At 37.9% G+C, this 23,782-nt stretch overlaps 1 protein-coding gene across 1 annotated transcript in view; it reads left to right on the top strand.

Moving 5' to 3' along the window:
* glis3 (GLIS family zinc finger 3) overlaps positions 1-23,782 on the top strand; it is a 485,132-nt gene that overhangs the window by 292,129 nt on the left and 169,221 nt on the right. Inside the window, exons 5-6 of the mRNA XM_059969975.1 lie at positions 18,173-18,334; positions 21,707-21,817. Coding sequence (XP_059825958.1) covers positions 18,173-18,334; positions 21,707-21,817 — 273 coding nt within the window. The remainder of the gene's footprint in view (positions 1-18,172; positions 18,335-21,706; positions 21,818-23,782) is intronic.

Below are 23,782 nucleotides of genomic sequence, written 5' to 3'. Positions count from 1 at the left end.
AGCGGTTACATAGATTAATACTTTATTCCCTGGAACATTGGAAAATTAGGGCTGACCTGATAGAGGTATACAAGGTCATAAGGGACATAGACAGGTTGAAAGCACATGGTCTGTTTCCTAAGGAGGGGTTGCGAGAATCAAAAGAACAAAGTTTTAAGATCAGAGGTGAGAGATTTAAAAGGTACATCAGTAACAGCTTCTTCACACTGATGGTGATCACATTTGCAAAGAGCTACCAGAAATAGTAGTGGAGGTGGGCACATCAGTGACATTTAAGAGTCATCCAGAAATGTACTCTGGAGTGGTTCAGAGGGCTATGGGCCAAATGTGGATAGATGGGATTAGCTTGCTGGGCAACACAGTCAGCATGGCCAAATTAAGCCAAAGGCCTTTTTTCCCTGCTGTATGACTCTCGCTATTTAAGGAGGTATGTTAATGTCCAGGAAGCATTTACCAGACCAGTACGGCAGAGGGTCCATAAAGAGTGGTCAGAAAGGCTAGCTTCCACAGATTCTATTCACTGGAGTTCAGAAAAATGAGAGGAGATATTAAAGCATACATGATCTTGTACTTTGACATGGTTTGCGTGTGGAGAGCACATTCCCTGGAGCTGGGCCTCACTATTTAAAAATAAAAGGTTACCCATTTAAGACAGATGAAACATAGACTTTCCTTTCAGTATATCATGAATCTTTGGAACTCCTGTAGTCAAAGAGCAATGGAAGTGAATTTTTCTGTCAAAGGCAAAAGAAGTTAGATAAGGTAAACAAGGGACGAATGATGACTACAAGTAGTTGAGGATGTAGAGATGAGGTTAAAATTAGATGACTTGTCATCTGCCTAACAGTGGAGCAAGCTTGAAGGGAAAAGGATTTTAAATCATTTGTTTTTAGGTTTTAATACACCATCAATAACTCTCGGAGACGGGAGGCAAACGGTAGGCTTTTATTAGCAGCAAAATAGAGCACGACATCTCGGAGACTGAGGGAGAGCACTGCCTCCAATCGCCTTTATATAGGGGTCTGTGGGAGGAGCCACAGGAGCAGTCAGCAGAGGGGCGTGTCCAGACAGGTATACATAGTTTACCACAGGTTTCATATAAATGGCCTGCCATCAGAGCTAGCAATTGTTTAAGAGACACCGTGTTGTATGATATAGGCAGTCATAGTCTTCATGACCATGATTGGTCTTGGCAAATTTGACAAAGTAGTTTGTCATTGCCTTCTTCTGGGCAGTGTCTTTAGAACATGGGTGACCACATCCATTATCAACACTCTTCAGAGATTGTCTGCCAGACATCAATGGTCACCAGAACATCTGATATGTACCAGCTGCTCATACGACAATCCACCACCTGCTCCCATGGCCTTATGTAACCCTGATCTTGGGGATGGGGGGGCGCGGTTCAGCTAAGCAGGTACTACACCTTGCCCACAGGTGACGTGCAGGCTAGAGGAAGGAAGGAGTACCTTACACCTCCTTTGATAGAGGCATATCTCCACCCCACCACTCTTTAGGAGATATAAGAGACTGTGGATTCTGGAATCTGGAGCAAAAAACAAACTAGTCAAGGAACTTAGTGAATCAGGCAGCGTCTGTGGAGAGAAATGGATAGTCAACATTTCAGATCAAGTCCCTTCATCTGGACTGAAATGTCCATGTTATGAGCAAGCACAGAGGCAGGGAAGGGAAGGAAAGAGCAGAAGGGAAGATGATTGACATGTTGGATGGCAGAAGTTAGATAATGATCTAAGAGCTGCTTTGATATTAGCACAAATTTTTTAAAAAAAGAAACCGAAACTAAGTTGGGCCAAGAGGAAATATAAAATGAAAAATCAGAATTGTGACCAAAATCTGGCTTCCGGTTAAAATAGGACGGTAACTATCTGAAGCTTTTGAGCAGAATATTGTCTATCCGAAGCTTTTGAGCAGAATGTTGTAGGACTCAGAAAGCTGTGAAGTACCCATTGGAAGATGAGGTGCTATTTGTCAGCCTTACTTTGAGCCTTCATTGGAATAACATTGATTAAAGATGGAGAGCGTGAAATGGTAGCAAGAAAGAGTGGGCATGACAAGTGACCATACCTCAGGGTTATGCTTGAGAGCAAAGCAGAAATGTTTGGCAAAAGCGGTCACACTGATTGCATTTTTCCCTTTTTCAGAGGAAACTGAATCATGGGGATCAGAAATATTTTACCAATGAGAAAGTAATACAATTCAATTCCTGCGTCTCCTGGAAGAATGTTTGGAGTCCTTGACATGGGGAAATAAGGCAGTAAAAGGGTGATGTTTTGCTTCTGACTCAAATGAGGAGTAGAGCAGGAGCTGTGGAGGACATTCCCCTTCATTACAGAATAGAGGGGGAAGGGTGGTGTCAGCACGTCGGAGGAGGATAACAAACTGGCTCTCAAAGTGCAGGTACTATTTTGATATTGAGAGACACGAGAGCAGAAGTCTGGAAAATGGTATAGGTTTAGCAGGTTGATTAACCACTGGAGATCCGCTGAGAAATAAGACAACATGTAGGAAGTACTGGGATAGAAGATGGTATAGGCAGAATAGATCAGACACAAGTGCAGAAACTAGAAGACCAAATAGGATTTTTCACTAAGTGAGGGTTAGGATGAAGTGTAATCAAAGTACCTGAGACAGTCAGTTGAAAATGGAGGTGCTGAACTCAAAGAAGGGATGAGATTAATTAGCACTTGGATTATGTGGTCACTGGAAATTGGAAGGAATAGTCCTGTAGCTTTCAGTTTTGAGCAAAAACAAGAACAGTGTGATAAGGGTAGTCAGGTAAAACGAGTGAGGAGGAAGCCAGAATAAGATTGCTGTACAAAGTTCACAGGCAGGTGTACTGTAGATAAGACCTTGGTAATATTTTCTTTGAGAAAGTGATTGACAGTCTGTGAACTAGTTCAGCTACTGTTTGAGAGTAGAGGTGGTGGATGGGTGGTGGCTAGATGAAGTAGATTGAGCAATCCTAGAGATGGGTGGATGTGTTAAGGGATTTAGATGGCCATGGTGAATAATAAGTGTTTAGCACCAAGAGGCTAACTGTCAAAGTGATGGTAGGCTTCTCAGGAGTTCCCAAGTTGGATGGGAACTGACTGACACAGAAGAAAAGAAAGATAAATTTCTGCCCTATCCTTCTCTTTTAAATGTTTTTTCCTGAACAGAGGGTTAAAGAGGAGTTTAAAAATCTACTAATTACCTTGCTATGTAACATGTAAACATTGTGTTATGAGGCAATGAAGATTTTGAATAGGCGAGGTAGCCATTCATTATTTATATCAGAACATACAGTACCTGAAAATACATATTGGGAATTAACATACAGAAAAATATCTTAAAGGAATGAAATTGCTTTCATTATTTCAGTTAAGGCACAGGCTTATTTAGTTAAAATTGACTAATGCTTTCATTGAACTAGCAGGCAAAGGGAAGTCAGATGAACATATTCAAATGCTATCTGCAAACCCTTCACTTTACAACTTCAATGATTATATTAAGAGTCATTGACATTTATGGCACAGAAAGAAGCTATCCGCAACTCTGTAAAATGTCTTAATGGACCAAAACGATATTGAGCCCTCTTTCCAGTTTTTGATGCATGGCTCTGTGAGTTATGGCTCTTCCAGTGCTTGTCTAAGTACTTTCCAAATGTGGTTGTATTTTTTTTAGCTTTCACTAATCTTTCAGGCATGGAATTCCTGACACCCATCTCTCAATAAGTGAGGTACTCTAAGTTTTCTTATTTCTCATCTAATCCTTTTGTCAATTAACTTGAATTTGCACCCCTCAATTACTGATTACTCTGGTTGTGGAATAGATCACTTAGGGTCATCCTTTCCCATCTTTAATAATTGTATACTTCAATTCCATATCCTCTTCATCACATTCATTTCAAACTTTTAATATTTTACATTTAATTCCAAATATACACCAGGAAAAGCAAAAGTACTGAACCTTGCAAAGCCCTATTGCATCCAGGAGTCCATTCACTAAATTCCTATCCTCTATTTCTGTCTGCTTTCTGCTACTGAGCTCATCCGAAAGCCTACTTGCCAATATCCCTTTAATAATGGGGCGGCACAGTAGCATAGTGGTTAGCACAGCACTTTACAGTACAGGTGGCCCAGTTTCAATTCCCTCTGCTGCTTGTAAGAAGTTTATACATTCTCCCTGCAACTATGTGGGTTTCCTCCCAAAGTCCATGGACATACCAGTTGGTAGGTTAAAAGGTCATTGTAAGTTGTCCCATGATTCAGCTAGGTTTAAATTGGGCGAATTGCTGGGCAGCACGTCTCAATTCCACACTGTAGCTTAATAAATAAAAACAGTAAATAAATAAATATCAAGGCTATCACCCTTTTGATCTATCTCCTGATGGGACTTCATTGATTTTTTAAAAGTTTTGTATACTATACAAAATGAATTCATCTGAATTTCATGTACCTTCAAAAAATAGTTACTTTAGTTGAGCATGCCATTCCCTTAACATTGCCACACTGAAGATCCCCGATTAACTACACCTCAAAATGCAGATTTGTACAGTTTCTCTGATTTAACTTTCTGTCTGTATACCCACTACTGATGAAAATAGAAAATGCTGGAAATATTCAGCAAGTCTGACAGCATCAGTGCAGGGAAAACAAAATAAACGTTTCAGGACCAATGTCTTTCTACCAATGCTATCAGACCTGTTGAATGTTTACTTCACTTTGCTTTCATTTCAAACTTACAGCCTCTCAAGATTTTTTAAAATATTTTCATTTACCCAGTACTGATGTCAGGCTAATTGACTTGTAGTGACATAATCCATCCATTTCTGACCTCTTTTAAAACCTGTATGTTAATAAGCACTCTGAACAAAAAGTACTGCAAAATATATCAATTAAATTTGATCCAAAAATATATTTACTTACAGTTAACCGCTATTTTTTAAATTCAATATAGCCAGCATAGATTTGAAGGTAAATACTGTTCCCTCTTCTACAAAGTGGGTTCTTTCTTTAAATGCATTGAAATGAAAACATTTATCCATCACTCAATCCCTACTTTACAAAAAAACAAAACAGCTATGAAAGTGAAACATTACTTTTGCATTGGTAATTGCTCACAGACATAACACACTTGGGCCTGAATCTGATTTTGTTAATGCTATTTTCATATTTTACTGAGGACATTATTTTTGGATTCTGTGTTTATTTTTGGCTTCAAATGGTCTTGACGCAGTTTGAGAAAAGAACACTTATTTTTCTTTCAATGAAGATGCTAAGTTCCTGGGTGTTATTATTTTGGAGGACCTGTCCTGGGTCCACCGCATAAGTGCAATTATGAAAAAAGCACGACAACGCCTCAAGTTCTTCAGCAGCTTGCAGAAATTTGGCATGAAATCTAAAACTGACAAACTTCTATGGATGTGTAGTGAAGAGCACCACAGCCTAGCATGGAAACACTAATGCCCTTGAATGGAAAATCCTACAAAAAGTAGTGGATATGGCCCAGTCCATCACAGGTAAAGCCTTCCACACCGTGAACATATCTACATGAAACGCTTTCGCAGGAAACCTGCATCCATCACCTGGGACCCCTCCACTGAGAAGACATGCTGTCTTCTCACTGCTGCCATCAGGAAGAATGTACAAGAGCCTCAGGACTCACACTACCGGGTTCAGGAACAGTCACTACCCCTCAACCATCAGGCTCTTGAACCAAAGAAGATAACTTCACTCAACTTCATTCCCCCTGTCATGGACTCAGTCTGCTACTGAATCCTTGACTTTTTAGCAACAGAACACAGTCAGTAAGGAGAGACACAATAATTCTAACTAATGGACTTACTTTCAAGTACTCTTCATCTCATGTTCTCGATATTTATTGCTTATTTATTTATTATTATTATTATTTATTTGTACAGTTTGTTGTCCTCTGCACTCTGGTTGGACACCTTATTCAGGTGGTCTTTCATTGATTCTGTTATGGTTATTATTCTATTAATTTATTCTGCCCACAAGAAAATGAATCTCAGTGTCGTATATGCTAACAAATATGTACTTCAATAATAAAATTTACTTTGAATTTTAAATATCTTGGAGCACCATTGGCAACTTTTAACAGTAGACCCATTAACTAAGTTGTTTGTTAGTGGCCTAACAAACAACTTAACCTGCCCTTGAAGAAATTAGTATTGCTTCCAGCCTAGCCTTACTCGCTTCTCTCATTCTTAGCTGATAATGACCTCAAACATTTTATACGTACATAGATAGAAAGATAAATATATTTAGTAATGTAAAGAAAAATAAAGAATTATAAAAAGAATAATAAAGTTAGCAAATTTCACGACATGTGCCAGTGATAATAAATCTGATTCTGATTGCAATCTAACTAGCAGTCAGCTAGGTTGGTGGAATTAATAACTGAAACAGAGGTCTGCTGTGAAACTACAACTGATTCCTCTAGCTTTACAAGCATTGATCTGAATAGGATTGCAAAACAGGTCATGATTCCAAGTCTGTTCATCTATGTGGTGAAGTTCTCAGAGACCTTTATACAATTTCATGTATAAAATTGCCTGTCAAGTTACAAACAGCATTTCTCATTGACCTATGACTAATAATAGAGTTGAAAGAGATTTTGAATGATAGAATTGCTTAACTTTGTACTTTCTGCTTTTAATTGAAGTCAAATGGTATAGAATAGGTCTGGTTGACACACAATCCTTCATGGTTTCAGTTTCCCTGACATCAGAGACATTACTGAAATGTGATCCAAAGAATATCAATGTTGTTACCCTTATGAATGTGAACGCATGCAAGAGAAGGCTGGTAAAGTAGCATATTAATAGGGTGAAATGACATCACATGTGATTGTTGATTGGACACATGGTACGAATCCCACTCTGCATCAGTCACCTAAGTATCCATCGTTTTAACTTAATGGAAAAGTTTGAGATAATTTTCAATATTTATTGAAGAAGTTCACGTGGATTATATAACACATCAGAGCTATTCATGAAAAAAAACACAAATCTTTGCAGTTTAATATTTCATCTTAACCAAAAAGTGCAGCAGTACTCTAAATAGTATGGATTTAACCTCTACTTTAGAAACTTAAATAGATAAATCTATCCTGACCATCCAGTGTAGAACTAAGGTATTGCTCTACTATTGGAAGTGCTGTTGTCTAGATAAAATGTTAAGCAGAGGCCCCATCTGCCATCTTAAGAAGTACATAAAACTCCCCTGGACCCAGTTGAAAAGAAACAGAAGTACTCTGAGGAACATTCATCATTCTAACCAGATTCACTAAAATCTAATTATCAGGGTCTTTGTTTTATTGCTATAAGAAACCTTACTGTGAACATTTGCCTGTTTTGTGTCCCCATTACAGTAGTGGCTAGACTTCAAAAGTATTTCATTGACTGTGAAATGTTTTGGGGCAGACTAAGGTTAGGAATGGTGCCTCATAAACAGTTTGTATGTCCTCCCTATGGAATACATGGGTTTTCCCCAGGTGCCCTGGTTTCCTCCCACAGTCCAAAGACATACCGTTTAGAAAGTTTTTGCTCTTTGTAAATTATCCCATGATTAGGCTAGGGTTAAAACGGGTTTGCTGGGCAGTGTGGCTCGAAGTGTCAGGAGGGACAATTCCATGCTGTATCTCTAGATAAATAAATAAATGCATTTTATCTTTTCAGATTTGCCATTCCCTGTTCCCAAGCCATCAGTATCATAAAAACACTCTTTATAAAGGTGTTTATTCAAGATTTATACTCCATTTATACTTTGCATATTAATCACATTTAACCAAGATTAAATCATGCCTTTTAAGAAACATAAATGAGAAAAATGTTATTCTTCTCTTCCTGTCTCCTTATTTCCCTGCCACTATCTCATTCATTACACAAGCCATTTGCTAGCAGGATTTCCTTAAAATCAATTCTAGACTATTCACTTCTACCCCATGCTGTGGAGAAAGAATTGTCCTCTTGCTGTGCCCTATGAATTCAGGTTGATGATCAAAAACTTAGCACTTGAAATGTTTGGCAAATGACTCCATGCATTACTGTTTTGTGAAACATTTTTTCTTGGCTATTGGACAACTAAGCAGCATTTTAGATATCAAGGGGGAAAAATAGATTTTCACTTGGTGAAAGCAGCAAAATGTGTTTCCAAAGACTGAAACTTGCTACAGATTATGCTTCAGGTTGACGTTCCAGTGAGCTGCAGAGGCAGATACCACAAAATCATTGGAATCATTGATTCTGTTCTCTGGTTGGAAAGTGTTGACCATCGTTGCTTCCATATCTTTGGCTGAGAAAACTCAAGGTCATACTTTGAGGTTTCCTGATGGTACAAAACTAGGTAGGATTGTGAGCAGGCAGGAAGATGTTGAAAGATTTCAAAGAGATGGAGGTAACCTGGCTGATTGAATACATTGGTGGGGAATTGTCAGACCATCCATATTGTGTATTTAATATTTCAGTAATATTTGAGTATTATTGTAAATATATTGTTTGTTTAAGCATTCTTGTTTGTTTAACTAATTCATTACAGGTTATATGTAAAAATACATGACTTGCATATGACATCATGTTACCATGTCATAAGTGCATGCCTCACTTGAGTAAAAATGAAACAAGTGTACACAGGTTATCCCAGCTCCCTTGTTTTCCTTCCAATTACCTTTATCTTTTGGAGTTACAAAACATAACTGTTGTTATGAACAAGGCATTAGAGTTTTAAAAATTTTAGCGAGAAATAACCAAGAAAAAAAAAGCAGTACAGCGAGAAATGGTCGAATTTTTAAAAACCACAGCACATTTTTTTTTTCTTTGCAAGAGGAGAAAGATATTAGACCTAAAACAAAAGGCAAAAAGCAGACAGATTCACAGGTACATAACAGTGATTACTGGGTGATAATAATCATAAATAAGAAAAGCAGAAATGGCTGGCTCTATCAGAAAGATAGACACTCTCAAATGCACAAGAGAAAACTGGAATATGTGTACTGAGTAAACTGAACTGTACTTTGAAACAAATGCAATAGCTAATGAGAAGTGAGTGCCTGTTATGCAGAGTGCATTGGATAAAAGCATACAGTTTACATAGAAGTTTGACTGCTCCAACCAAATCAGCTGAAGTGAGTCTTGCTGACATAATGAAAATAATACGGATAATAGAACCAAAACCATTGTTGATTGCAGAACCTTTAGAATTCATAAACTAAGTCAATAGGAAGGGGGAGTCTATTTCAGTGTGTGTACCTGATTTGAAGAAGTTGAATGAGCATTGTCAGTTTGGTAACAAGGTTAGTAATGCACTGAGAGATCATTTAGTTTATGGAATCATACAAAAAATCATTCAGAAATGGCTCCTAACTGAAGCAGAACTTACATTTAAAAGAGCAGTTAAAACCACTGTATCAATGGAAACCACAGCCAGAGATGCAATTAAGTTGCAACCAAGAATGAAAGTGAATGTGAACAAACTTGCAATGGTAAAACAGAAACCAGCCTGGCTAAACAAATTGTATTACTCTTGTGACAGGGGCTCACATACACCAGACCAATGCAACCTTAAAGGCAAAACTTACATAAAATGCAATAAAGCAGGACACATGCAAAGAGCATGACTAAAATAAATAGACTGCACAGGGGAAGGAGAAAAGATAGAAAGTCAAGTTGCAGTTTGAAAAAGAGCACTGATCTGCATGCTGTTGATGAAAAGGCTGATATTGATGAGAGTGATGTGGGACTGTGTAACCTTGAGATTTACAAAGTAAAAGTTAACAAAAGACAAGCAATATGGTTTACACCTGAAGTGAACGGCAAATTATTTAAACTGGAATTGGATACTGGCTCAGCTGTTTCAGTCATTCCACAAAATGAGTTTGAATGGCATTTCACTAAACTGAACTGAAGCCTGTGGATATTCGACTGATAATTTATACTGGAGAAAAGATCATTCCTGTGGTAATAACATTCGTAACAGTGAAATCCAACAACCCATAAGACACATTGGGCTTGTAGGTGGTAAAAACAGGAGGGCCAGCATTGTGAGGATGTGATTGGCTGAGACAACTACAACTTGATTGGAGATCCATCCACCATTTGCATGCCACATCCCCTGCAATAGAGTCAGCTGAAAGTACAAATTCTTTAAACCGAGCATCACTTACTGTGGTCACATCATCAATGCACATGGATTATACAAGTGTGCTGAGAAAATTCAAGCAGTGGTGGATGCCTCAAGGCCAAAGGAAGTATATCCAGTGTGGTCTACAGCCTCGCGCTCTGTTGAAATGTTGAGAAACCTCTTCCCAAGGACAGCTGTTCCAGAACACTTCATCAGTGACAATGGACCACAGTTCACTGAGGTCATTTTCAGTCATTCCTGAAAGAGAATGGAAGAAGACATATCTACACCATCCGACCCAGATACAAGTGGCTTGGTGGAAAGTTTTGCCACAGTCTAAAGAATGCACTGTGAGCAATGTCAGCAGAATGCACTACACTGCATTGAATCAGAAGCTTGCCACTGACCTCCTTTCATATCGCAATGCAGCACACTCCAGAACCGACAACCCAGTGGCTGTGCTGTACATGGATTGCCGCTTGTGCTCACACTTGGATCTCCTCAAACCCAATCTCAGAAGAATTATGCAGCACAAACATATGGGAGAAATGGAAAGCTCCTCAAACAAGAAGATTTGATGTTTCACCAAGCAGTCCTGGTGGGGTACTACAGAGGTGATTAAAAGTGGATACTCAAAAATATTAAGGACAGAACTGGACCGCTCTCCTACATAGTGGAGATTGGGTCCGATATCATCTGGAGACAACACAACACATGTGACAACAATCCACATTAGTGTACAAACAAAAATTGTGAGTATTTCCAAAAAGTGACAGATTTGAAAATAATGCTCAAAAAGTCACCTGGATGTTCTTAAGCACAATCTCTGAAAACTAATAATATATGCAGGTGCAGCAATTATTCAAGATAGTGGATGGTATGTTGGACATAGTTTAAGAGGACTGATATATAGAAATACAGGTGACACCTGTGTTATAACATTATGGAAATTTACAAATCATGACCAAGAACTTAAAAAATAAATAAAGTTTGGCCTTATGGAATTTGTAATAAAAGGAAATGAACAGAAAATTTATTTTTCTTTCCAATTTTCAGATAACACTGACTCACATTATGGAATGTCTTGATATAGGTTGTTTTCTAGGAACACAAACCCCAGCACCAACTGCCTCTCAATCTCACCGCACAGAGGTCACCTGTAAAGATACCTTATTAGAATTATAGCAATACGCACAAATGTTGGAGGAACTCAGCAGGTCAGGGAGCATCAATGGAAATTAATAAACCGTCAACTTTTTGGCTGAGACCCTTCTTCAGGGAGTATTGGGGATCTGAATTGAGCACATTTATATGAGCGCTTTCACAGAAAAACAGCATCCATCATCAGGGACCTCCAACACCCAGGTTATGCCCTCTTCTTGCTGCCACTGTCAGGAAGAATGTGCAAGGGCCTCAGGACCCACACTACCACGTTCAGGAACAGTTATTACCTCTCAGCCATCAGGTTCTTGAACCAGAGGGAATAACTTCACTTGCACCGTCACTGAACCATTCCTACAAATTTTGGACTCTCTTTAATGGACTCTTCATCTCATGTTCTTGACATTTATTGCTTATTTATTATTATTTCTTGTTTTTTTTCTTTCTTTTTATATTTGCACAGTTTGTTGTCTTTTGCACATTTGTTGTTTATCTGCCCTGTTGGGTACAGTCTTTCACCTGTTACGTCCGTAGCCCCCTCCTTTGTGAGAATCGCAAGATCACTGTTGGGTTGGGTCAAGGGGCCCAGGAAATGAGAGAAGAGACATGCAGGCTGGCTCATTTCCCCGGTGATGTAAAGCTACGGGACATGGCAATTGTCTCTTGGAGACCAATTTGTGGATTGAGCTACTATGCTACGTGAACGCCCGCAGGCAAAGTGGGCTGCTTGAGGGAGAGAGTGCACACCCCCAACCTGATTGACATCTACGACCCTGCGAGTCAGGATAAAAGAGGGTCTGTAGGAACAGTCCCACAAACGCACCAGAAGAAACGTTAAGTGACCACGTAACAGCAGGAAGTCATCTGAAGGAGGCCACGTGCGTTCAGTTCCATTGCTGGAATTGGTGGCTGGAACCACGGAAAACAGCTTTTAGCTAACAACGGGGGACCCACTCCCCTGACTCAATGGATTGACATCATAAAAGACCTGGGCAAGTTTAAACCGCATCGCTCTTAAACCCAACAACGCTGCAGCTTGAACGAACTGATAGTGACTGTTATCTTTCCATCGGACAATACATTATCCCCTAGACAATGATAGAGCTATTTCTTATTGGTTATTATTATACCTGCGCTTTAGATTTAGTATTGACGACGTATATTATCTGTATGTTTGCATTAATCTTATTTTTGTGCCCTTTATCAATAAATACTTTAAAAAATAGTACCATCAGACTTCAACGGACCTCTCTAGCTTTGCTGGTAAGTGATCCAGTTATGGGATTTCGTAACACACCGATTCTGTTATGGTTCATATACTTACTGATTTACTGAGCATGCCTGCAAGGAAATGATTCCCAGGGTTGTATATGGTGACCTATATGCACTTTGATAATACACTTATTTTGGGCTTTGAACTTTAATGCCATATACTTGAAGTAAAATTAGAAAGTGCTAGAAATGTCCAGCAGAATGGGAAGCAACTGTGGGGAGAAAATTAGCTCTTCAGGTCAAAAACTAGAAAACATAGAAGTTTAAACAACAGAGAAAATGCTTTGTGGAGACAATAAAACAATTGTCCACAATTGGATGGAGACTAAGGGAAAATCATTTACACAAGTTGGTTCAAGCTCAAGTTTAGTTATCATTCAGCCATACATAAAAACCCATGAATGCAGCCAAACAAAACAGCATTCCTCTGGGGCCAAGGTGCAAAACACAATACCAACAGTCATCTACAACACAGGGCACAGATAACACATATAAGATAGCTAGTAAACACACAGTCACACAAGTCTCTGAGTGATATGACCTGTAAATTGATGATGCATGGGTGTTATCAGCAAGAACAGCAGTTCTCAGCAGTGGGCAGACAAACATGCACATGTCACTTCACCCTTCGGACACTGGAGAACAGCACCAACGGGAGGAGCCATGCCCCAACCCAGCATGGACACCATGCTACACCGCTTTCGGCGTCTCCTCTCCTGGATTGTAGCTTGAGGCCTAGCCCTCACTAGAACGGAGATCGCGCAGCTTCCCCGCCGTTTGTCTCACCAATAAAAAAGGGAAATAAGCTTGCAGCGTTTTACATTACCAACGTCCGTCAGGACCTTGCGGTCATCCGAGCCAATCACTTGCAGTTAGACTGCCCACCACCTTCACGCACTGACTCTGATGCCTTCCTGTTGCAAGCGGTAACATGGTGGGCACCAAATCTGGCTCCTCCAGCTACACCACCAATGAGCAGCTCACTGATGGGGGAGTACCTGAAGTTGTTAATGCCCAGCGTTTCCCTGCAATCCTAAAAAAGATGTTTAAAAAAGGCAAAAACATCTTCGGTTGGCCCCTGAGACGCCGCTGTGTCCAAACGTGCCACCATCTTACCAGTTGGCGTCAGCTGAGAAAGGATGCTGAAGGTTTAATAATATAACAATTTTTAATTGAGGATTTAAATAGGCCCTTGATAACCATATTCAGTGAGATACTCTAAATCTGGTCAGTAACATTGAACACAAGAAATGCTAACCCAGTTAGCATTTTTCACACCACTGTTTACATCCAAAAAACAAATACACAAGTTAGGATTGGGAATAACCTGTTCTGTCAGTTAGTAAAGCTGCAGCCTCACAGTATGGGAGACCTGGCTTCGGTCCTGAGTTTAAACATCTTGCCGTGACTGTATGGGTTTCCTCCCACATTGCAGGTTGGTCACTGTACATTGCCCCTAGTGTCTATATGAGTGATAGAATCATGTGAGAATTGATGAGAAAATGGGGAGAATAAAGAAAAAGTAGATTAATGGAAGGTTAGTGTAATGGACGGTTGCTGGTCGACCCACAGCCACTCTGTCAAGTGCCAGGATTTTATGCATATAAGCCATTTCTCATTCTCATTCTTCAAGTAAAGGGCATATGATTCAATTTCCCAGGGCCTGTTTTTTGGGGGGTTTTATGTGTGTCATTTCCAGAATAATTCCTGATGCCGGCAAGCCTATTTATTGCTCGAGTCACATTGGAGGCCATACCAGTAAGGGTGTAACACCCATTGGGAGTGTGCAGAATAGAGAGTATCAAACAAGCTTTGCAGCTGATTATTGCAATAACAACAGAGAGCGCAGACACAAATGACTGTAGGCGCTGGAATCTGGAGCAAAAAGACAATGAGCTGTTAAGTAACTGAGTGGGCCAGGCAACATCTGTGGAGGGAAATAGACAGCCAATATTTCAGGTCCATGCCCTTCAATGCTCCAAGTGAAGGGTCTTGACCCAAAATGTCAACTATCCATTTCTTTCCATGGATGCTCCCTAACTTACTAAGTTCTTTCGTTGGATATATATTTTCTTTTTGCAATCAATAATAGCATCTTTAGTTGGAAACTTCTTCCCTTTTTGTTATGTTATCTTAGTTTTCGCCATATTTCTGGTAAACTCATTTCAGTTCAGCAGAAGTAACTGCGGAAATTAGCAAACCTTTGACTTCAGACTTTTCTGTTAATCACTATATGAACTCTACATGTTAACTAATTATCATTTAAGTTGAAAAAGTAATAATAGGTAATACTTTGACTGAAACTTCAGAACATCTCATTCTCCTTTAACAGGTTGTATTTAATAGAAACTATTTCTTCTGTAAGGTACAAACCAGGAGGCATAAATTTAAAGTAGCATAGAATCATTAGAAGAGAAATGAAGGGAAAAAAACCTTGTGCAGAGGATGGTGGGATGGTGGAATGCTTCAGGTTGGATTAGACAGGTCAGCACCTTTTCCAATCAGTGCACAGAGGTGATGGAGTGAATGGTCTTCTTCTAAGTTGTAAATCTTTTGATTCTACAAGTCAGAGCTTGTGCACAGACCAGTTGCTTCCAGGCATGGCTCAGTACCAATGGAGACCTGATCTTCGACTCTGATAGACTGGTAAAGTGCAAGAGGAAGCTATTGAGTGCCTTACTGTGCTAAATGATAGGAAGAATGAAGGGAGAGTATACAGAACTGAACTAGCTGTTAAAACAGGTAGGAAGAGGAAAAGGATCTCTGTTAAAAGTGATATCCAGCACACTGTTCCTATGAGAAAAAATTCCTAATCTTACTTTAGATAGGAAGAGTACACTAGATATTTGTACTTCAGTTGAAGGGAGCATCTCATTTCACTGAATGTTGCAGTCCTGAATTTAAGAATCTTAATAAAAACTGCAGATACAGGAAGTTTAAAATAAAAGAAATACAGAAAATGTTGGATGCATTCAATATTTTATCCAGAGGAAAGGAACAGTAAAAAGTTTCAACAACAACACACACAAAATGCTGGTGGAACACAGCAGGCTAGGCAGCATCTATAGGGAGAAGCGATGTCGATGTTTCAGGCCGAGACCCTTCGTCAGGACTAACCGAAAGTAAAAAGTTTCAGACTGAAATTGCTTCATCAGTACAGGGATGGATTGAATGGAAGCTCAGCAAGCTGCAGGGATGGTAGGAGAGGACGTGACGACGAGGGTAACAGGATAATCTGGTAATTGAATGACCAGGAGCAGGAGCAGTTTGAGAGCAAGAACAAAGACAAAAAAACAGACAAATGAATGTAGGAGTTGCCAAATGCAGAGCAACAAGTCACAACTGGCAGGTCAGGTGGGCATATCATCCACTTTCAGACAGAAAACGTAAGTAAAACAAAACTGAGAAAAACTAAAACAAGTGGTTGATTCAGAGAGACATGTCAGGTTACTTGAATTCAATACTAAGCCCAGAAGGATGCATCATGTCCAGATGAAAAATGATATGCTGTTCCTCAAGCTTGCATCTGGCCTCATAGTGCAGGAAGGCCAAAGTGGGAGAGGAATGGAAAATTGAAGTGTCAGGCAACAGGACGTTCATGATCACCTCTGGAGACTGAACAGAAGGGCTCCACAAAGCATTCAGTCAGTGTCCAATAAGGTGGAGACCATAGTGAAAATATATGAGATTGAAAGGAGTACAAGTGAATCAATATTTCACTTGGAAAGACCACTTGAGTCCCTAAGGTTGGAAAAGAAGATGTTAAACAATAAATACAGGAAGAATTGATGGGAACATAAGGTGGATCTGGGAGTCATGGTCCCTCAGAGTGTGAAAAACAAAACAATGAAGAGACTTAAATGAAAAGATAAGAACGTTAAATTAAAAGTGATGCGAACTTGAGCAGTACTTCAGGAGAAGTTCAGTCAGGCTTAATTTAATCTGCATGGAAAGGCTGAGCAGAATTTACCCTAATGGTTGAACAGAATAAAATTGAAAATTAGATTTCTGAGATTTACGAATAATGGAATTTTGCAAATCAGTGAGGTAAGCAATATTATCATTGGGTCTAAAGGACATGGATAAGGGTTACAGCAGCAGAGACGAGCATAGATGGGTGATATTGCAGAGAAGGAATTAACTTACCTTTTACTAGAGCATCTGAAATTGATCCTCCACTTGGGATTTTATGGATTACATGATCCCAAAACGTCAAATGTTTCAGATAATTATAAATTTAATTAAAGATTTAAACAAAAGTATTTAAAATGCCTAATTAAAAACATATGAAAACGCTAACACATAATTTAAACATTCCCATAAGACTAGGTAGTTTCCTGAACACTTTTTTTCCAAAAGGGTCAGCAGCACTATGAAATATATGGAGGTCACCATTTTTTCTCATGTAAGACTGAGGAATCATGGGCAAATCTATCAGTGGGGATGAAGATAAGATTAATCAATGTCTGACTTCCAACTCATGTGGGATTTCTAGATCTGGTCAAAAATATGCAGAGGTTATAAACATTACTGTGTAATAATTAGTTTAATTCACCCTAACAATCGTGCTCTATTAATAGCTCTCTTTTCCCTCAATATTTAATCAGACATTTGGCTTGTTTTGCACTGAAAATAGTTGTTCAAGTGCAGTATTTTCAGTGTTGATTATGGATTTGATAGAATAGAGCAATCAGCAGTATACCATTTCAGCTAAAACTATTCTCTCTCCATTCAGTTATTCCCTTTCTCTTACAAATAAATTGATTAGCATTGCTTTAACAACTAACACATCGTTACAAAGGAAAGCTATTTATGACCAGAATTAACATTCTGCTGTAAAATGTGATGAGAACAATTGTGCAAATTAAGCAAGACATGAAGGTTGAGATCTTTTTGTTCGAAGCAAATGGGGGTTGCATATATGCACCCCGACTGTGTAACATGAATTTCTTTAATTTCCCGGTTTGCTTAGTGAATTTCAACAAAAATGCATGTCTAACTAACATAAAGGTTTTCTTCACAACGTATGTGTATTAGTACCTATGAATGAAATCCAGCATTTCTTACTGAATGCCATGGGAAGCAATATAGGTAACAAGGCTTATTTGGATTCTTATCTATCAATTGATTGCATTTATTCAAAATAAGCAGGTTTAAAAACTCAAAAGTATACTCTGAAAGTTTATCATGAAGCTGTTATTTTTACAAGACATCTCATTCAAAACCAAATAATTAAAACAAACATGCATATGGTGGGAATTGTGACAGGGTTTAAGGAAGCCTTACATGAATTAGAATTGAATAGAAACAATGAGATAAACATACTCTTGATTGTTAGTAGTAAGTATGTGACACTATCAGCCACTAGATGACCTTGATTCCTTTACAAATTAAGTCATTGTGGTCAAATCTTAAGAGATGTGTATAAATGATAAACATGAATAGATAGGAAATCAACAATAGATTATTTACAATTTGGAAGAAACTTGTAAGTTAATTTTATTGGAAATGAAGATTTGAATTCCTACATTTCCTGACAGAAATTTGCATCCTAATGTTATTTTTCTAACAATAATTTTTCAAATCTTTTCCCATAGTTTGAAGGCTGTAATAAGGCATTTTCGAGACTGGAAAATCTCAAGATTCACCTACGAAGTCATACAGGGGAAAAGCCTTACCTTTGTCAGCATCCAGGCTGCCTAAAAGCTTTTAGCAACTCGAGTGACCGTGCCAAACACCAGAGAACACATCTAGACACAGTAAGCATATCTAGGTTAAGAAACTAATATCCTACATCATTAAGAAATAAATTATTTGTTAATTTATTCTCACTAGTAGTAACCTAGATCAAAAATAATTATATCATCCTAAACCTAATTTTCTTATTTCTTCTTCAATTGTTACAATTCTGTTATAAGTGAAGTGATACTAACACTGAATAACTTTTGCATTTATTATAATTATTATTTATTAAGCACAAAAGTGCATGCAAAATGATTATCGTGATCTTTAATAATTTTTAAATATTATTTGGGAAGTTATTTTAAACCTATGTGATATTAAGTACTGAAGCTTTTTGCCTCATATGCTGTCACAAGCACATTAAATAATTGGTACTAATCTGTTATTAGTACTAATCCAATTTTAATCAATAACTAATATAATATTTTGACCTTTAAAAAGTTAACAAGAGCTGAATGCAGTAAAAAAAATTCTGACTTATCACATTTAGTTCTTGCTGAAAAAAAATACAATCCTGTCAAAACCATTTGGTCATCACAGCTCTGTACTTATTATGATCATATGAGATTCTTTGACTCAGTTTTTTGAAACAAAGGTGTAATTGCACAAATTGAAATAATGCATGGAAATAGATTTTTAAAAAATACAGGACCCCAGAGTTTATAAATATAGCCTTAGAGTCCAGAAATGACAATGTTATGATAAAATTTTGTTAAAACAATGGTTTCAGCCAAAAATGGGATATTGTGATCTGTTCTGGGCACACCCACTTAGAAAGATGTGAAGCCTTTTAAGAAAGTGCAGAGGAATTACTGCCATAACTCCAGGGACTTTAGTTTCATAGCTCATGTAGCTCTCCCTGGAACAGGCAAGGTTGCAAAACAATTTGATGGAAACATTTAAAAATCATAATGTATGTAGAAAGAAGAGGGAAAGAGAGAATTGTTCCCTTTTTTTGGAGGACGTGTGATCTAAGGGACATTAGAAAAAGAACCAAATGACATGAAGAAGATATATTTTATTCTGTGAGTGATATGGGGCTGAGATAGCAGGCTTAATAGTCATCTTCAAAATGAGACAATCTGAAAGGAGAGAAACTGCAGGTATTCTTCCTACATGGGCTCCTTTGTAACTGTTCTCTGACTATGTTGTCATAAAACTATAGATATGATACTTTTTGAAGATCTAGGAAAATGAGTCCAAGTTGTTTCTCATTAAGGAATTGATGCACTTTGTGTGATTAAACCTTTTAATATTTGGTTACATGCAGTAATACCAAACACAAATTTTTATCTCTTCATTAATGAAAACTTTTTCAGTTAAGTTAACCAAGAGATAAAATTAAGACTAATTTTATTGTTTCTAAGTTTTAATTATTATTACCGAATAATACGTAAGACATAGAAACATAAAAAATCATTTTTGGCCTCTCACCTTACTCTCTCAGGTCTAAGTTTACAATCTACACGACCCTTCTTCACCTCCCAGCTCCCTTGTGTAAAGTATGAGAGATTTTGAACTATCTGCTTTGGAGGGGGATGTGTGTGAGAAACTTGTAGAAGTTCCAAAGAATAAGAAAGGTGCATGACTGTGCAGTTGCTGCTGGTGTCAGTAGAATTAACTGTATAGGTACACCTTAAATCAACACAGCTCAAATAGTTCATGTCAGAGCTCCCCCTTCATTTGATCAAGTTGCTAAATCATTCTTAAGCATCCTATTCCATTTTGCTTCAGCTTTCTGTCCAATCCAATCTTGAAAATGAATATGATTTCTACATCAACTTCTAGTTCTGAATTGAATTCTGCAGCCTCACAGAAATTTCACTCTTTTGCAAATATCTTCCATTTAACTTTGCATCCGTGGTCCTTGGTAACAGAACTATCGTGTATCAGAAAGAAAAGTACATATCATGTCCAAAATAAACAGCTCTTTCAAAATCAGTACTGTTCAAACAGGAAAAACATAATTTTTCTGGTCTTACTTTTAGAATTATGCTGCCCTAATTATCCAAAACTTATGGTAGTTCAGCACAATATTATGAACAGATGGAGAACCATCACTCTTGTGGGAAAGATGTCAAGACCTTGGAGGGGCTGAAGAGGAAATTTACTAGAACAATTCCAAAGATAATGGATCTGTTATGTGAAAACATTAGAAAAGCTGGAACAGCTCACAAAGTATTGATGCTTAAAAGAATATTTAATAGAGGTCTTCAAAAATACACAGAATTTTAAAATTGTAAATAAGGAGATACTGTTTCTGTTTGCAGGTGGGTCAGTAGACAGACAAGATGGATCTGTAATATTCACAAAACAACCATGAAGGGACATAGCAATATATTCTGATTTACAAAGCACTATTTAAAATAGAGCAAGCACAAAAATTAGAATGGATTGTGATTTTGAAGCTCACAGGCATTTAAATAGGGTAGGCATAGGGCAAAGCAGACCTGGTATAGGAAAATGTTCAGCATGGACATTTTAGGCTATGAGACCTATATCTCATAGGCCATATCTCTCTGTGACTCTTTGATATATTTCAGTTCTGTAGGGAAGAAAGTTGAACTAATTAAAAAGTCCTTATACCGAAGTGGTGCTTTAGATTTTCTATGTAGGATTACTCTCTCTCCTAAATAAACATTTGTAATTGGACACTTTCAATGTATCCTCCTTATGTACCATTTCCCCAGAGTTATTCCTCCTTAAATTGTTGCTTACCAGATGATAACTTAGTTGTAAAGAAGAGTTAAACAAAATTTTTTGGAAGAATATCAACATTCTAAACTCTCTGTGCATCAGAACTAATTTCTTACCTCTGCCTTTGTTTTCTCTCTTTCCTAGCAGACTTAATTTGTTTTTAATCATACTGCTCAGATACTGTACATGGACCTTTCTGCTGTTTCTTGAACTGAGACCCTAAATGCTTTCTGTTGCTAATCGTTTCTGACTATGCTGCAGAGTCTCATGGGCTAAAATAATTGTAAGTATATAATTACAATAATTACAGAAGTCGGCTGCAAGTTTTCATTGAAAAATTAAAGTCATAAAGATGGTAAAGTTACAGAAGAACGGAACTTAGTGAATTCTTAATAACATATTTATTTCAGTAGTCATATCATTCTGATTAATGGTTAGCATGCAGCCATATGAGGTACATTGTTAAAATATTCATAATTGGAAAATGGGTGTCTGTCGGCAACCTTTGACCTTTACTTAAGATCTTGTGTGTCTGACTCTGATGCACGTCCTGTCCAGGTGAAGTTGATTAGTCTGAAATTAGACCAGCGTACAGTACAGCGGAATGCTCCTTGCCAATGTTCATTTTGAATCCCCGCTTCCAACGAACATTTGCTGTACTAATACTAGTGCTGTTTTCTCTTTTGTTTTAGAAACCATATGCATGTCAGATCCCTGGCTGTACTAAACGGTATACTGATCCAAGCTCGCTCAGAAAACACGTGAAGGCCCACTCCACAAAAGAACAGCAGGCTAGAAAGAAGGTGAGTTAATTTAGTTTGAAAAAGAGAATAATAATGGAATGGTAAAATAAAAAAAAGCTTGCTGATTCTCTTGTTGTAGTTCTCATCTTGGATACTATATGCATACCCCTACACTGAACGTTATGTAATAAGAAATTCCACATTGAGTCCAGTCAGCTTATTTTATTATTTAAATTAGTTTACAAACTTATTGAAAAATTGCCGGTCACAGAAGGAATTCCATGGTATGAATAGAATTAATTCTGGATTTCCAAATCAGTGTTACTGAATCCTTAAAAAAAGTAAAGGACGAAAGATGAATTGTCTTCGGAAATCTTTCAAACCTGCTTAACTGTGATTATTTGAGTAAAATAGCAATTTTTTAAATTGCTATAGTATCACAAAGAATTTTAAATTCTAAACTCTATCATAAATATTTTGTATTGAAAGGATGCTAAATTCTAGAAAGAACGGCGTATACTGCACTTGTTGGTCGGTAATTTCATTTCATCTCCGTTATGAGAAGATGTTCCTTACAATCCAGGCTGTCCATGCCACTCATAATTTTGTACAACTCCATCAGTTCCTCCCTCAGCCTCCTCTTTTCCAGGACAAACAAGCCCAATGTATCCAGTCTTTTCTCGTAATTGAACCATTACTTAATTGAAATTAAGCCATTGTTCTGTGCAATTTGCAGGCTGATCAATATCGTTCTCTAGCCCAGCACTATCCTCCTCACTGTCAAACACACTAACGTTTATTTATTTAAATCATATATTGTAAATAAAAATTGTTTGCCGTTAGTCTTGTTGTAAAATCTCTTCGCTATACAGACGTCAGAATCTCAGTCAGAAGTTCCTAAGCATATAAAATATACCAATACAAGTTTCTGAAATAACAAAATTTTATTTGATTATTAATTAAATCTTAAAGAAAGATAACAGATTAAGACATTTGACAACCTACAAGTTTATGAGGTGTCTTCATGGTGTGAATGTGGAGAGGATGTTTCTTATGGAAGAAAGAGGAACTAGTTATGACTATCTGAAAATAAGAGCTTTCCCATTAAGGCATAGATGAGGTAATGTTTTCTGTGCTTTCTCATTAAAATGTCAGTGGAAGCAAAATATTTTTTAAGACAAATTCATGATAAACAAGAAAGTGAGAGGTTGCTATATGGAACCAAATGATCTTCTCCTAATTCACATCTTTGTAAGTGATGGTGTTGTGGTGACACTGAGAGGCAGAGTCATTGCCACCATTTAGATGTTAATGATAGCAGTGATCCTGGTGAATCTGAACTATATATAGTTTACAGCGTGATAGCATGGATTTCCCTGTGACCTCCTAGATGGTTCATAACAAGCCTTAAACAAGATGTTGATCCACTTTGAAGGTTTTTCAGGTTTTTGAATCAGTAGGATATATGTGCATTCTCTGGCCTCAATTTCCTTTATATGCTACTCATTGTTGCGTGGGAAATGTTATCCCAACTAGAACTAAAAAATGTATTTAAACATCTTGATATTAATCCTCTTCCAAATTTTCCTGAATGTTGGGTTTGTTATTGCTGCTCAACTGCACAATGAGATGTCTCATTAAACATAACAGGTTGTAAACCTTGAAAATAACCCCAATGCATAACAACAAAGTGGAGGTAGGGACTACTGTGGTTAGCTGCATATTCAGATTCGGGGGCTGTGGCTCCATAAAGTGTGTGGATGCATTCAGGAAGCTTTGGTGTATAGTCTTAGCCAAGGACCAGCATGGTAAAGTGTGTACAGAGAGCCAGAGATGGAGAACCCTGCTCAGTGTGCAGGTGGAACCAGAGACTTGGAGTAAGGCCTGGTTTACAGTCAAGCTGGCTGCATAAGTTCTCAAAATGTAGACAGGTGTATCGTTAAGAAGGGATGGGCTTCTGTGCCTGGGTCCACATGTGTACATGAGAAATATTTGAGTGATAGGCAGCATCTACGCATACATCCA

This window comes from Hypanus sabinus, chromosome 5, assembly GCF_030144855.1.
Source record: "Hypanus sabinus isolate sHypSab1 chromosome 5, sHypSab1.hap1, whole genome shotgun sequence".
NCBI classification, from domain to species: Eukaryota; Metazoa; Chordata; class Chondrichthyes; order Myliobatiformes; family Dasyatidae; genus Hypanus; species Hypanus sabinus.
The sequence above is the reverse complement of the archived record's forward strand: the minus strand, read 5'-3'. Positions and strand labels throughout refer to the sequence as shown.